Below are 14,419 nucleotides of genomic sequence, written 5' to 3' on the forward strand. Positions count from 1 at the left end.
AGCGATTTAGGAAAACTGGAGCCATAAATTCAGACAGACTTATACAGCTACAAGCACATTTACCAGAGTAGTCAACTGTCTGGCATTGTTGGTGTCACTTGACTGCTCAGTGCAAGTCCAACTGTGTCCTTTTTTTTCACATATCAAAAGTTTATCCATTTATAAAGAGAAAGTGTTCTGAATGGGCAGAGTTTGTGATTGTGTGGTGAAGTAATTTGCAATGGCCTTGGTTTGAAAGTCATTAAGAGCTTTTTTTAATGTGTATTTCCTACAGCCAGATAGGCCAGAAGGCTTTTCATCTCTGTAGGAAACTACTTTGTTCTGAACTATAGGGGAGTGTCGGACGACACCAAGAGAATTAAATATAGGAATGGAAACAGGTTTATTGTGCAGGCCATCAGACCACATACAATTGATGCCTATGGTTCCCACCATCTCCTCATATTATCTGCACTCTCAAAAAGGTCAGTTCATGCCCTGCAATTTGCTTATTTCTAGAATAAAAAGGAGCAAAAGGCTCAGTGAAGAAGCTCATAGATTTTCTTCAAGGCTACCAGGGTTAATTAAAGTGGAATGCTCACTTTATCCACTTAAAAGCCCGGCAAGCTGTGAAATAGAGTGACTCCTTTTAAACCTGAGATCCCAAGGGCTGGGAAAATTGGCAAGACAATTACTTGCACATCCATTCTCATAGTTAACACCTGGTCTAAGCTGGGCTATTTATCTGAGTGTTTTGAAAAGGCCGATTTGTTTATTTTACAAGAAGTGAGAGCCACACGCCATTCATATGTTTTGTTTAGAGATATTTGCATGTGAGCTGCGACGCTCCCTCATCTGTACCCGCTCCACTTTCCCAACAGCTATTAGAAATGTTGATCAGCATCCAAGAAGCTTGATGTGTTCCCACAACAAAAATAGTTGAACTGATTTTTTTCCCTGTGCAAAAGCAGCATACCTGGGCTGGGCATGCTTTTGTTGGCCAGACACTCACCAGATGTGCTCCCGTATGTGCAAGGTGCCAGTTTCAGTCGCAGCAACAGCCAGTTTTCATTTATAGTCATGCACAAGTTGTCAGAAGGTATGCATGACATCTGGAAATAATTGTTTTTTGTTGTTGCCAATTTCACAGTTGGAGGGCTGATTTTGTAATTAAAAGTGTGTTTGTCTTTTTAGACGATCTATTTTTGTGTAAATGTGACAATTAGCCAGGTTTGAAGAGGTGAAGGCCACATCCAACTGTGCACTGATAAAAGAATCTGTTGCGATGGCTGAGGGGTGCAGTGTTGCCCTTTATTGCACAAAAGAACTTATCACCCACTGACAGTCAGCCGGATACAGAGAAAGCTTTTCAAAGATCCACCTGCTGGAAACGTGCAAGAACAGGAGAAAAGATGTGAAATTAAATGTTTTCCTGGACAAATGTCACATGTTTGTCTGTGCTTCATGTGATTGCAGACACTTGGAAACTAGTGTTAATATTCAGTACAGGTACAAATAAGGCAGCGATTTCCAGTCAGCTGCACCAAGCAGCACAGTAACAGCAGTTAAAATCTATTACTGCAGTATTAAATTTATATAGAAAAGTATTATAATCAGCCAAAAGGATCATGAAGGGATGCATTTTTTTTGGCAAAAAAACATAGTTATGATTATTTTGATCAATAAATAATCTTTATTATTTAATATGATTATGCATTGATATTGGAAACATCAGGCATTTATTGAACTTTAAAAGTTTTGTTAATCTTTTATTTATTTAAAAGGAGTTCAAGACTTGCGCAAGCACTAGATTTGACTTGTTAAAAAGTTATATTCTATCTATAACTGTTTATTCAACTGACAAAAAAGCACTCTTAATCTGATATGCCATGTACTTATTGTCATGCAAAGCATTTTTATTGATTATTAATAAAATTAAGCATAGGTACATACTATTTGATATGTGCATTTTTCATAGAAACAGAAGAGCTCGATCTCCACTTTATGCTGTCTCTAGTCTCTAGTTCTCCCACCCAAGTGGTACCGCAGCATGAAGCCTTTATGTCATGGTTGACATTAGCTACCATTGATAAAAATTTGCAATTAAATTAGACAATGCACAGGTATTTTATTGATGACCCTGCAGTTGTGGTCTTGAAATAAAATCCTGAGTAATTTTTGTAGGACAGAGCCCATCAAACCCATTTTGAGTTCAATGGGCTCTGCTGACTTGAGGTGCCTGCAGGCGGCATCGAGACTATAAACAAAGATGCGGCAAATACTAGGGCTATGGGCTAGGCTAAAGCTAACTCCTTATTGGCAACCAGCATTTTCTCCCCACCGATGTACAGTCTGAATGAACTGCGGCTGCAGATCACCACTCCTATATGGATTGTGGACTACAACATCATGATTCCGATGGAGACATGGTGACAACACTAACTTTATTAGAGTGGATTACAGCTTGTAATGAGTGCGGAAAGTGGCCCGCTGTGAATAAAAGAGGTGCGCTTCATTTATAACACTAGACAAAACAGCAGCAGAAGTGACGTTTCATCGCGATCACCATTGAAAGCCAAAATCTTAATGGAAAATACATTTTGATTAAACGCACCATTTCAAAGGCTTTGGTAATTGAGTAGAGCACATCTTAAAAAATGTCAGATGAGGTCAAACACTACTCTGACTACTCTGAGTGCTGACCTTTGCATGCATCTCAGGGAACATGGTTCGAGATGATTAGATCGACCTTTGTCTCGGCTTCAATGTGTTTTAACAGTCCATGCAGGGAGTTTTCAGGCAGATACCACTATTAGGATGTGGTATTTTTGTACGAGACTTATATTTTCGCAAATGAAAAGAAAGCTTTTCACCAGGAAGAAAGTAATTGAATGCCTTCATTTCTAACCTCAGTTAATTACCATACTATGTCATTTTGGGCACAGTCCATTGAAAGGTATTAATTCAGTCCTTGTGAATCCTGCTTGAAAAGTATGAGTCCACTGAAGCTGCGGATTTACTATTATCCTTTTGGATTATTTGAACTTTAGATGTCTGGCTGGTTTATTGCTGGTGTTGACCTTGTTTCTGATGAAGGCAGTGAAGCAGACATTTTCTGTGCTGCTTCTGCTCATTTCGGCTCATACCTGACCTATTTTCTTCCTCTTGGTGTGATCGACGCCTGAGAGTGATGCCTCAGAGACTGCTCTGATAGAACAGTGTGGATTGAAGCATGTTGCTAATCTCCGAGCTTTGCCAGAACTATTTAACTGTGATATTTATAGATCAGAGGGAGAGTTTTTTTTCATTTTATTTTGTTCCCCAGTCTGTCTCTGTGCTGTTCTCTCTGCTTCTCCTGTGTTTATTTTGAGAGTTGTTAACAGTCCGGGCGATGTTTAGCATCTTGTGGAGCAATCTGCACTTTGCAGGGTCGGGCCTTACTAAATGAAGCTGAACATGAAAAGACCAGTCTGCTGGGGAGAGTCAAGTGAAAGTGTTTTGTATCTTCACAGCGTGAGTCTGTGTGCTGGAATGGTACACACACGCTCAGCACACTTAACCTGGAAAGCAGCCAGCGCCTCTTTTGTGCTGCTCTACTCAGCTGTGGAAGGCTAGGTCCATCTGAGTCAGATGGCTCAATTACGGCTACCCGACCAATCTTGCCTCGGGATCAGAGGGTATCTCTGTCTTACACACTCCCAACAAAGAAAGTGCTCTGCTTGCTCTGTTTGGACAAAACCCATCGACCGTCATCGGCCCCAGGGGATGACCCTGCCATCAGCAAGGAGATGCGGATTTGTAGAGCGCAGGAAGTGGACGCTGACTTGGAGGCTGCGTTCACACGAGATCCGTTTGCGCGGCACTTAAATGGCCCATTTGTGTGCTGTCTTATTGTTAACTTTAAACCCCCAAAGTAGCACAAATACACTTTATATTTCACAATGATTCTTTTACTTTTTTGTGTTTTTATGAACTGACATAACTGCAGCACTTGAGGGCAGCTTCATTCATTTCACAGCAGCTAGACAGGAAAGGCCCGAGGGACTGTGTTGCTGTGTTGTGTTGTTGATGCAGGAAACCCGCTGAGTAGGGTTATGTGCATGTTAAAGGTGTTAATCAGCAGAGGCCCCACGATACATTTTTTATCCCGATGTTTGAGTCACGATACGATATTATTTTGATTTTAAGCATTTTGCTTAAGAAACCCACAGACTGACCAACAAAGTATTCAGTCAAACTGAACTTAACTGATTTCAAACATGTATGGAGGACAACAGTTGCAGCATTTTCTCATACTTTCCTCAACTTCTTTATTTTTTATTATTTACTTTAAGCTTCACTGCTCTGAATTTTTTTGATTGAAACATAAAGAAAGCCTAACTTTGCAGCTTTATTTCCCGTAACTTATAATATTGCCATGCAAAATATCGCGATACTATGCTGTATCGATTTTTTTTCCCCGACCTCTATTGCATATGAGTAATTTTTATCCTTGTCATTTTTTAAACTTTAAAACTAAAGTTGTTTTTTTTGGCACTTTTACGTGTCAGCCATACAGGCCGGGATGTTTTATCGACTCACTTGTTACGTGATTGGCCACTGCCTGACATTGGGCTGCTTTTCTGCAAAAGTTGAATCATTTAAACTTTTTCTGCTGCAGACCACTGTGGGGGTTTTTGTAGCATCCCTGGCCTGTGGTGCCAACTTCTGCCACCCAAACACATTACCCCCACTTAAATGAAAATTATTACAGTAATTGTGATGCTGTTGGTGCAATGAAGCTTGCCCTTCATCCTCCATCATCACTTTCTGTTAATATTAGTTTAGGCGTTGTGGTGTTGACATGAAAAATGACCACACTGCTGGTGTCTCTTTTTATCTTTTCTCTCCATGCCCTTATACATAATCAAGGCATTGGTCTTTATTTTAATTATTAAATTTTTTTTTTAATTAAATGCAACTGAATAAGTCTTATAATTCTAAAAAAAAATGGCAGGTTATAATAGATTATGTTGGAATTTTTATGTACGGAAGAGTCTTAAGCAACCCCTGATTAATAGGTCAGGCCAACCTTATTCATTAGAAATGAACCAGAATATAGATGGCATGTGTTGTTGTCTGTTAAGTTTTGGATTTATAAGCTTAACATGATAACTAAGCCGAGGTTATGGTCATAAAAGACTCAGTCAGGGCTGCAGCTGACAATTATTGTCATAGAATTCTCTGGGGACAATGTTTCCTGTTTAAAAATCTGCACTTTAAATGGCAGAAAAAAATGTGTTCTAAATTTGTTTTTTGCCTGACCAAGAATCCAAAACTTCATGATATGAATTTTGCAATGATATAAAACAGAAAAGCAGCACATCATGACATTTGAGAACCTATGAGTTTCTACGTTGATTGCCAATTAACTGACTGAGTTGTTTTCGAACAGCCGTGGTTGGTTTGATCGTTTTTTGTGTGTATAAATGATTGTGTTACAGATTGAATGCATAAATTGCAGTGTTAATGTTCCCCCTCAGGGATAAGCCCAGATAACCAATTCTTCAAACGTCAGTAATGACACTTGGAGTATATAGATTTTCCATAGAAACTTCAACCAGCTTGTACACTTTGTCCATAAAAATTGATGAATCTGACAGGAAGATACTACATCTCCCCTGTGTGATTCACATAGGAACTCCTCACTCAAAAAAGAATTGAGGACAGACAAATGCATCAAATTAATATATTCAGCCCCTTAAAGGAAGAAATGACTTCCCATGATTTTTAATTAATCAGCTCATGTGATTTCTGTACAATTTGTTCTTGAGTAGCTCATACACTGTCACTTGACATGGTTTTGTTTCATTTCAAGCTTTTCTGATTTCTAATGAGTCTGGAGTTTGGTATATTCTCAAGCAACTTCTTAGTCCATTTGCAGGCAGTTTCTTTGATGTAGGACTGTTAAAGCCAGGCTCATATGGTGCCTAGATAATTTATTTTTATACCGCTCCCCAGAAGAGCTTGTTTGGCGTCAGTGCTCTTAAAATTGATAATGAGCTTGAATGCTCTGGGAACAAAAGGCGGGGTTTATTTGTTTTAAAGCCCCTTACCGGACAACCCCTTATACGGCCCACTTCACTGAGGCTGCTGCCTGTTTATTCTAGTATCTCATTGGGGTTTTGGGACCGGGGCTTTCAAATGTTGAAGTCCATCATCAAGCCGCTCATGTCAAACTGAGCCACTCAAATGCTCTGTTTTTTCCATCTTGTTTTGACCCCCCCTCCTCCTCCGGTGCACAGGCCTGTTCGCCAAGTGTGAGGCTCCAGGCTTGCGTTTCTGGCTGCACCGCCAGCTAATCTATATGCTAATGAGAAGATGATAATCAATGAGGTTCATGCATGGTTGGCCCCAATCAATACCACATTGCGCCAGCAAACGATTCAAATGGCTACATTTCATACAGGCAGACAGTTGGGTGGCGTGTTAATGTGACGGGGCAGAGCATAAGTATGCCATTATCCTCTGGTTTCATCTAGCTTATTTCACATAAATGAATTCGGTTGTCATTAAAGAGAGGTTGGAATTCAACTGCAAAGCTATCCCATTTCATTTTTGGGTGGGGGGCGCAGGAGCAATTTGCTTCACTTGTTTTGCATTTCATTTCCATAACTGCTTTAAATAGGTGGTTTGACACTTTCCTGCTGCGACTTGGCTAGCCACCACATTGATCCTGATTTATAGTTGACTTTGGGCTTTAATGGAGATATTTTTGGCAGGATTAGGGTACATTTTGTTCATTTTATAAAACATTTTGTGTCCCATTACCTCACCACAGTTACTGGGTAATGGATGTCTTTACTGAACAGTTAAAAGGAATTTCATCAAATTTGGAATTTGTATTTGTATTGTGGGCAGTAAAAGAGGGCAAAATACCCTCTGAATTAAATATTTAGTTGCAGCAGAAATGTCCCATCCTTTAGACTTGATTAAAAAAAATAATAATAGTAATAATAATAAATTAGAATAATTGATGATGACTGAACATTCCCTTTAATATTGTAATTGCAATATCAGCCAAAATCCAAAACATTCAGTCCTACTTGAGAAAAAAAAAAATCGCAATTTTCTTCTTTTTTTTTTTTTTTTTTTTAACTCCCTAGACTCAGTGTCAGTCTTGTCACAAAATTGATGATGATTACTGTCTTGCTGGTAAGATAATGGGTTCAATGTTCAGCCCGGCTATAAGTCACTGCTCCTGCCTGTCCTCAGCTGATTGTTATGATACCAAATTGGCCCACTTTAGTGGTGGAAATGGTGCTCTCTGTAAATGGTTTAAAACCCATCCTGCAGACCTCCAAATTTGAGGCGTTGAAATGGAAATGGAGCCTTCAGTTTTTCAGCTGTCCAGACACAGACTAAACAAAATTTAGAGCTATCTCTGAGCATTCATTTTGATGAAATACCTCATTACGTTGGATATGACTTTAAAAAAAAAAAGATGATTGCAGTCTACCTTATGTTGGAGGGTCCATGCATCCCAAAAAAAAAAAAAAAAAAATCAGCATTCAGGCAGCAGCGGAGGGGGAGGGGAAAGACGGAGTAAAATCATTACCATCATCTTCATTAGAGAGGATCCTGCTGTCCAATCAGCACGCGGCTCCGCACGGGGATTCCATAGGCACCCCGTTGGCTGTCGCTAGGATACCACATAATCAGGAGGCAGGCAGCGGCCTGGTTGGTGGAGTGGGGTGTTGATGCTGGGACGACGAGCTCGCTGTGTGTGTTGGGGGTAGACAAGAGGTGCTGGGGGTTTGGATACGGCACAGAAAACACGCTCGCTCATTCATTCACTTCAGTCAGCCGACCAGCCAGCCAGCCAGCCAGCTCACTCAGTTAGGCAGACAAAGAGGAGCAGCATCCTGCAGGAGGACAGCACGCTCCCGGGGGATGGGGCATCATACCCCTGCATCGCGTTGGGGGGGCCGGAGGAGGTAGGAGCACCAGGGTTAGGGGGCTTTGTCTCAGCAGCAGAGCACCCCTCTACACACACACACATACACACACACACATACACACACACACATACACACAAGCATACGTTTCTCTGTGCATCTCGTGGCTATTAAAGCCATTATCACACATCAATCGATCTGTGCTGCGTTCTAGTGGTGTTTTTAATGTGGGTCATAAGAGTTTTCCTAAATGCAGACTGGAGGATGGACACTGATGGATGCTCTTGCACTTACTTACTGTGATCTAAGCTCTGTAGAGACAGCCAGTCTGTCTGACAGTCTCTTAACAGCTCTCATCTTCCTGCAGGCTATGCAAATCCTCCAGACACAAATCTGACAGTCGGTTCTTGCGGTCTTGTAATGCCAGCATGAGCAGATCAATATGCTCTCTGAAATTGTGTTGTAATGGTGTTGACCGGCTGTTTAGCGATGTATTAGAGGCTGCTGGCGCTGCTTTGATGTGCTCTCAAACACGTTGGCTTTTACCACTTTTCACGGGCACCAGGTTTTTCCTCACAAAACCAGCTCAAAGCTTGATTGTGGATGTGGAAGTGGGGTTAAGGATTGGAGTGGAGGGGGTTCACTGATGGATGGGTGACTCCTCTCAGAAAGACAGGGAATGAAGGCATCATTACCAGAGGGGATTCCCTCCCCTCTCCACACGCGAGGAGGCAATGGGAAGCAGGCTCTGGGATGTAGGCTAATGACGGCATACAGGCAGGCTTTGGCAGCCTTGGTGCTTTGTTTACAACCAGAGAGCTGGGCTACATTTCAGCTCTTATGCACACAAGAAATTCTTAATTCACTACAGACTCTGCTGAATGCAAACTAATGGTTCCTTCGTTTTTAGGAATTTTCTAATTGACTTTTTATACTTAATTTAATTTTGGGCTGTTTTGGCTGTTATTCATATTTTATTTAAATCGTTCCCATTTCACGTAATGACCCAGAACATTGTTGCTGAGAGGACATTGTTGACAAGAGTTCCTCTGGTTTGTATGGCAAAGCATTTTTAGTTAAAACATGTCAGATGTATTTTTAACTGGAATGGCACTATTATCCTGGCCAAAATAACTGCAATTATCATCATAATGTGCTTAAAAATAAAAAAAGAAGCCATATTGGAATCAAGTTCTCTTGGAAATATTTGGAAACAAATATTTTTTTTATTGCTGCACTGAAGGTTTGCAACTAATTTCTTTGTTGTTTGGACAGTTTAAAACCCACAGTATTTCCACACATCTAAATTAACTTTTTTGGGGAGGAGGTATAGTGAGCAAGCCACATGCATGCATGAATGAAAATGTAAAAATGGAAGGTTCTCCTTTTGGCAATCATTATTATTATTATTATTATTATTATTATTATTATTTAGGAAATCAATATTGCACTGTATGTTAACAAGCTAGAATGCTATCCTGATAATAGAAAGTCCCCACAATGAACTATTATAAGTGTATTGTTTTGTTATTCCCAATCACAATAAAATTGTATATCGTTCCATCCTTAATTATTCATACACTTATTGTCTTATTCATGAGCATCTGAAGTTTAATTTAAATCATGCAGCTCCACAAATAAAAGCAAAGCTTAAATTCTAGGTTTTTTTCTTATTCAGTGATGGATTTGTTTACTTGGACATTTCGAGGCATTCTGCTTTCGGCATTTCAAGGATCGGCACATGTTTTGTGTAAGATTCCAGTTTGTTTCCAACTCTGCTTTGTAGCATAAGTGTGCTATAGAGCTTTGGCCCCTAATCCGTTCAAAAGAAAATTGAGGAGGAGGAGGAAATGGCTTAAGAATTGCAGCATGGCGGCAGCATTGCTGCTTATTTAATTACTTCCATCACACCCTCTTTCCTCTCCAACCCATTTAAAATCCTCAACCTGCTCGCTCAACCTTCACCCCTTGCTCGCTCGCTCTCACCCCCTCCTCTATAACTTAATGCTCACACCTCTAACCTCAAGGCTCCAAATTCCATCCTCCCCGTTTTGGCCTCTCTTTTCAGCTCTGTTACATCAGCTCAGCTGTCATGCTGTTTGAATCCCCCCCACCACTCACACACTCATTAATCCCTGCCCCTCCTCTACACCACTCACATCTCACGTCCTCCTGTTCTAAGTGAGCTCTGCTTCATCAAAGACTTTTGAACTTTTTTTTTTTAGCATTTTTTTTCACATCTTTGCCTCAACCGAGGAAGGATCCTTCCTCTCCTTCCATCTCGTCACCTGTCACACCCTCCATCTCATCTGTCTGGAGAGCTCTGAACCTTTTCCTCTTGTGCTAATGGAAAGTCGAGCACCAGGGGACAAACGTTAAAAAGGCTATTAAGGACAGGTCTTAAATCATCCGTTTTATCCTCCTCCATGGTCATAACTGACAGGAAGAAATGGATTGAGACGTCTGAGATGCTGTCGGCCTTCTAAACTTTGTTGTATCTTTCCATTGGCTTGTTGTTGACAAGAAGGAGAGTGGACTCTTTGATAGAATCTGAGCAATAATTAGGCCTCTACTTTTATTAGTCGATGTTGTGGGGTTTGTGTTTCAGGGTTTGGGGCGTTTTGAGTGAAAGTTTTAGTCGCACTCATTAGAACAGCCTCTGCTGCCGTCCCAATTAACTTGCACCAAATGTGTGTGTTCTTGTGTAGTGAATAGCTTCGCCGTTTAAGATGTAATTTAGGGAGGCCACTAATGTTAGCCAGCCACTCTGCCTTTTATGCTTAATTCCCTGGATTTCATTAGTTTCCCAAAAGGCATTTCTGCCTGCTCCTCTAACCAGCTTTGTTGTGCCATGCCTCACTTTTCTGTTTTTGGAGAATGAAGTCATTGCCTGTGTTGGCTTTCAGAAAACTGAGTTTCTGCCTGTAACCTAAGGACAATGCGGGGGTAGATTTTTTTTTTGAACAGGCTTCTAAATTTAGATATAATATTCCTGTTATGAATTCATGGATGAAAATAAACAGACTTCAAAGAATCATTCATTTCCCTGCTGACACAAACTCATCCTGCTGCAGATCTGTGTCATGCAGAACTTTGCCGTAGTATTTACAATCCATGTGCAGTCTAATGGTGGATCATTCTTTCTAACTAGATTAGTGGTGTAACCCTCTGAACCCTGAGCAGTTTCAGGGTGTTTTTTTTTTTTCTGCTCCAGTTACATGAGGACTCACTGTGCCCTCATTTTTCACTGCAATATTTAAGTCCTGCACCTCTGTGGAAACGGCTAAATCCTGGAGGAAGTAGGGATAACACCAAAATGTTTTTTGTACAGAATAAACTGTTTTAATGCCATAACTCTTAATCTAAAGCACAAGCTTCATTTCTTGGGTAATTTGTTTTACAAAAAATTAAATGGAATCTACATATACAACATTTGCCCACAAGTGAAAGTGGGGCTCTATGTGATGTCCATATAGAGCTATTTATTTCCTTTTTTTTAATTCTTTTTTTTACAACCTCTACTTATAACCTCCCTTTTTCTCTCGTCTCTGCTCTGTGCAAACAGCCCAAATCTGACTCAATATTTGTCACATGACTGTTGGTGTCAGCAGAGTCAAATCATGGCTTCCCAGTTGCGTTGAGGTCAGAATTTAATGGGTTTTTTTACAGGGTCTGGTTAGTGCAAAAAGTTTATTATTGGTGACACTTTTTTAAGCTTTGATCTGGTTACTTCTACTGATGTGTTTGTCACACATGATCTCTTCAACTGTTTCAACCGGAAGGTGAAAATCAACCAGAATGCCTGTTTTTATAGTTTTTAGACATTCTTTTCAAACGTGCTGGTGGGTTTCTGAGGAGGTTAAGCAACCACAGCTAGAGTTACCCTGGCAGACAGTGTTAGGATGTATATTTCTTGTGTATTCCTATGTTTTTAGTGTAACAGAAGCTGCAGTGTGCCGGCAACTATATTTACAGGCAACTTTTTTTGACAATTGATAATTTTTTTCGGTCAATTTTCTTGCAAAAGTTTTTCCAGCTTTTCAAATGTGATTATTTTATGCATCTCTGTGTCATGTATGTTGGTAAACTGAATCATCTTGAGCTGTCAGAAATGGTTATTTTACACGATTTTTGTGACATTTTATAAACAAAAAGATGAATCCTTTAAGTGAGAAATGAGCGCGCAAATGAATCGATAATGAAAATAATCGTTAGTTGCAGCATGATAAAAGTTTTATCTCTGCCATACCCAAAGTCACTTTCATTTCCTTTACGATTTCTTTATCAGATCAAATCTTTCTCAACATCTCATGAGTTGCTGGTCTCACATTTCCTTGACATTCAGCTGCTCAGTAGCAGTCATGCACAGGTTTAGTGAGCTTCTGCTGCTAAATACAGTTTCTTTCTTTGCCTGTCCATTGTTTTATTTTCTTGGGTTTCTGCTTCTAAAGAAAGTAAATAGTGTGGCATTTTTTCTCATGCACTTTTCTTTTTTTTTCTCTCTTCAGGCACAGGAGAGCCATTCAGAAGAGTCGGGGGTCAAAGGTGAGAAGAGCAGAGGGCACCATGGAGAGCGAGCCGGGGGCCCCTGCCTCCACGGCCAACAGCACCGGGACCACCGCCGCCTCCTCCACCACCTCCTCCACCTCCAGCACCACAGCTGCCAGCAGTAGTAGTACCACCTCTAACACTACCACTACTACTTCTACCACTTCCACTAGCAGTAGTAATAGTAGTAGTAGTAGTAGTAGTAACACTAACAGTAGTGCCAGTAGTAGTACTACAGCGGGGAGACAGGCAGTGCCTCAGATATCTGTTTACAGTGGGATTCCTGACCGACAAACAGTGCAGGTGAGTGTCTCTTAATGTGCTTGCAGACACACTTTCATGCACATACACATGTTTTGAAGTGATCACACCTTCTTTGCTCTACTGCCCTCTGTTGGTGTTTATAACGGCACATACAGGCCAACACATCATTTTCTTATTGGAAGTAAATTATTGAAATTAAACCATTAAAGCCGGGAAAGCGGATACGTCGTTTTGTAGTATTTGTATAAGCTCTCAAATACTTTTTGAAATTCATTTCTATCTGCTACAGAGGCTGAAAAATCTATTATTTAGTAGAAGCGTTGACACTTCTGTTGAATTTCCAGAAAAACTTTATTTTAAAATCGCCCAGAGGTTTTACAGGCATTTTTTACAGGCGTTTTAGGCCTAAATGGGTTAAAGGAGAGTTTCTAGGGGCGTCCCGGTGGCTCACACCGGTAGAGTGTGTACCATTAAGGCTGAGTCCTTGAATGAGTCTGGGTTCAAATCCGGCCTGAGGTCCCTTTGCCTCCCCTCTGTCTCCCCCTTTCTATCTATCACTTTCAATAAAGCAAAAATGGCCAAAAAAATCATCTTAAAAAAAGAGGAGATTTTCTAGATAAATAAATGGATTAAGGAAAATGAAAGTGAATGGTTATCTCACAGGATTTGTCCAAGTTGAAGGAAGGAATGCTTTCTGTGCTTTAGTGCTCTTGACCCGTTGACCCGGGGTTAAGCCTCTACACAGGCTCGCCCTCTCCCTGAATAAGGTCCACGCAGCTCTTAGCGCTGAAGCTTTGACAGGAGGCTTTTTCTTCAGTTCAGCCTTCCTTTTCTTGTACTCCGCCTGCTGACAGTTAAAAGGCAAACACTATTGACACTAGCGGCCCTCTGAGCACAAAGGGCTCAATGGTCAGCAAGAGGTTTGTTGCAACTCTGCTCCCAATTTTACACTCATTTCCAGAGGTGTGGGTCCGGAGGCTTCTATGACTCCAAGGACAACAGGTCAACATCCTCTCTGACGACTTGGCAACTAGGAAGAGTGAAGGGAAGAGTTATTTTCAATGGTTTGGGAATTCAGCTTTTTTAAATGGGTCAGAGAGACAGGGATTGGAGGAGCAGGATTATTTATCCGTCTGCTGCAGCAATCACAAGTTTTAGACATTTTGAAACACTATTCAAGGCGTGTGTCTCTAACCTCTAATACAATATGAATCATAGCTAGATTCACAGTCTATGATCTAATCCAAGAAACAATATTCAAAGCCCATTCGTTTGAGCCAAGATTTGGATTTGATATTGTTAGTTTTTTATATGAAATATTCATCATATGTAAAATTAATTTGGTGGATCTCGACAAATCGGTTGACTTATTTTATCGACCTATCCCAGACATATTGGTATATATATTGTCCGATATTAAAACTATTTTTACTGAACATATAATGCAGAGAATGATGCTTGAGGTGATTTTAGAAATTATGTAAGCTGTTAATTCGATTTCTTTTTTTTTAATTGTTTATTTTCTCTCTTTTCATTTCTTGAATTGGGTAACAATGTAATACATTGTATGTATAATATTGGAAAATATATTTTTTTTAAAATCACTTGTTAAATAATTCTGCCCCTCTGAGTACCTTTGCATATTCCTACTAATGCACAATCCACATGCAAAAGGCACATTTTCAGCACAA

At 40.3% G+C, this 14,419-nt stretch overlaps 1 protein-coding gene across 1 annotated transcript in view; it reads left to right on the plus strand.

Moving 5' to 3' along the window:
• Positions 1-14,419, plus strand: part of phc2b (polyhomeotic homolog 2b (Drosophila)) — a 47,732-nt gene that overhangs the window by 2,006 nt on the left and 31,307 nt on the right. Inside the window, exon 2 of the mRNA XM_059329935.1 lies at positions 12,425-12,767. Coding sequence (XP_059185918.1) covers positions 12,483-12,767 — 285 coding nt within the window. The 5' untranslated portion in view covers positions 12,425-12,482. The remainder of the gene's footprint in view (positions 1-12,424; positions 12,768-14,419) is intronic.

Source organism: Centropristis striata, chromosome 3 (genome assembly GCF_030273125.1).
Source record: "Centropristis striata isolate RG_2023a ecotype Rhode Island chromosome 3, C.striata_1.0, whole genome shotgun sequence".
Classification (NCBI taxonomy): domain Eukaryota; kingdom Metazoa; phylum Chordata; class Actinopteri; order Perciformes; family Serranidae; genus Centropristis; species Centropristis striata.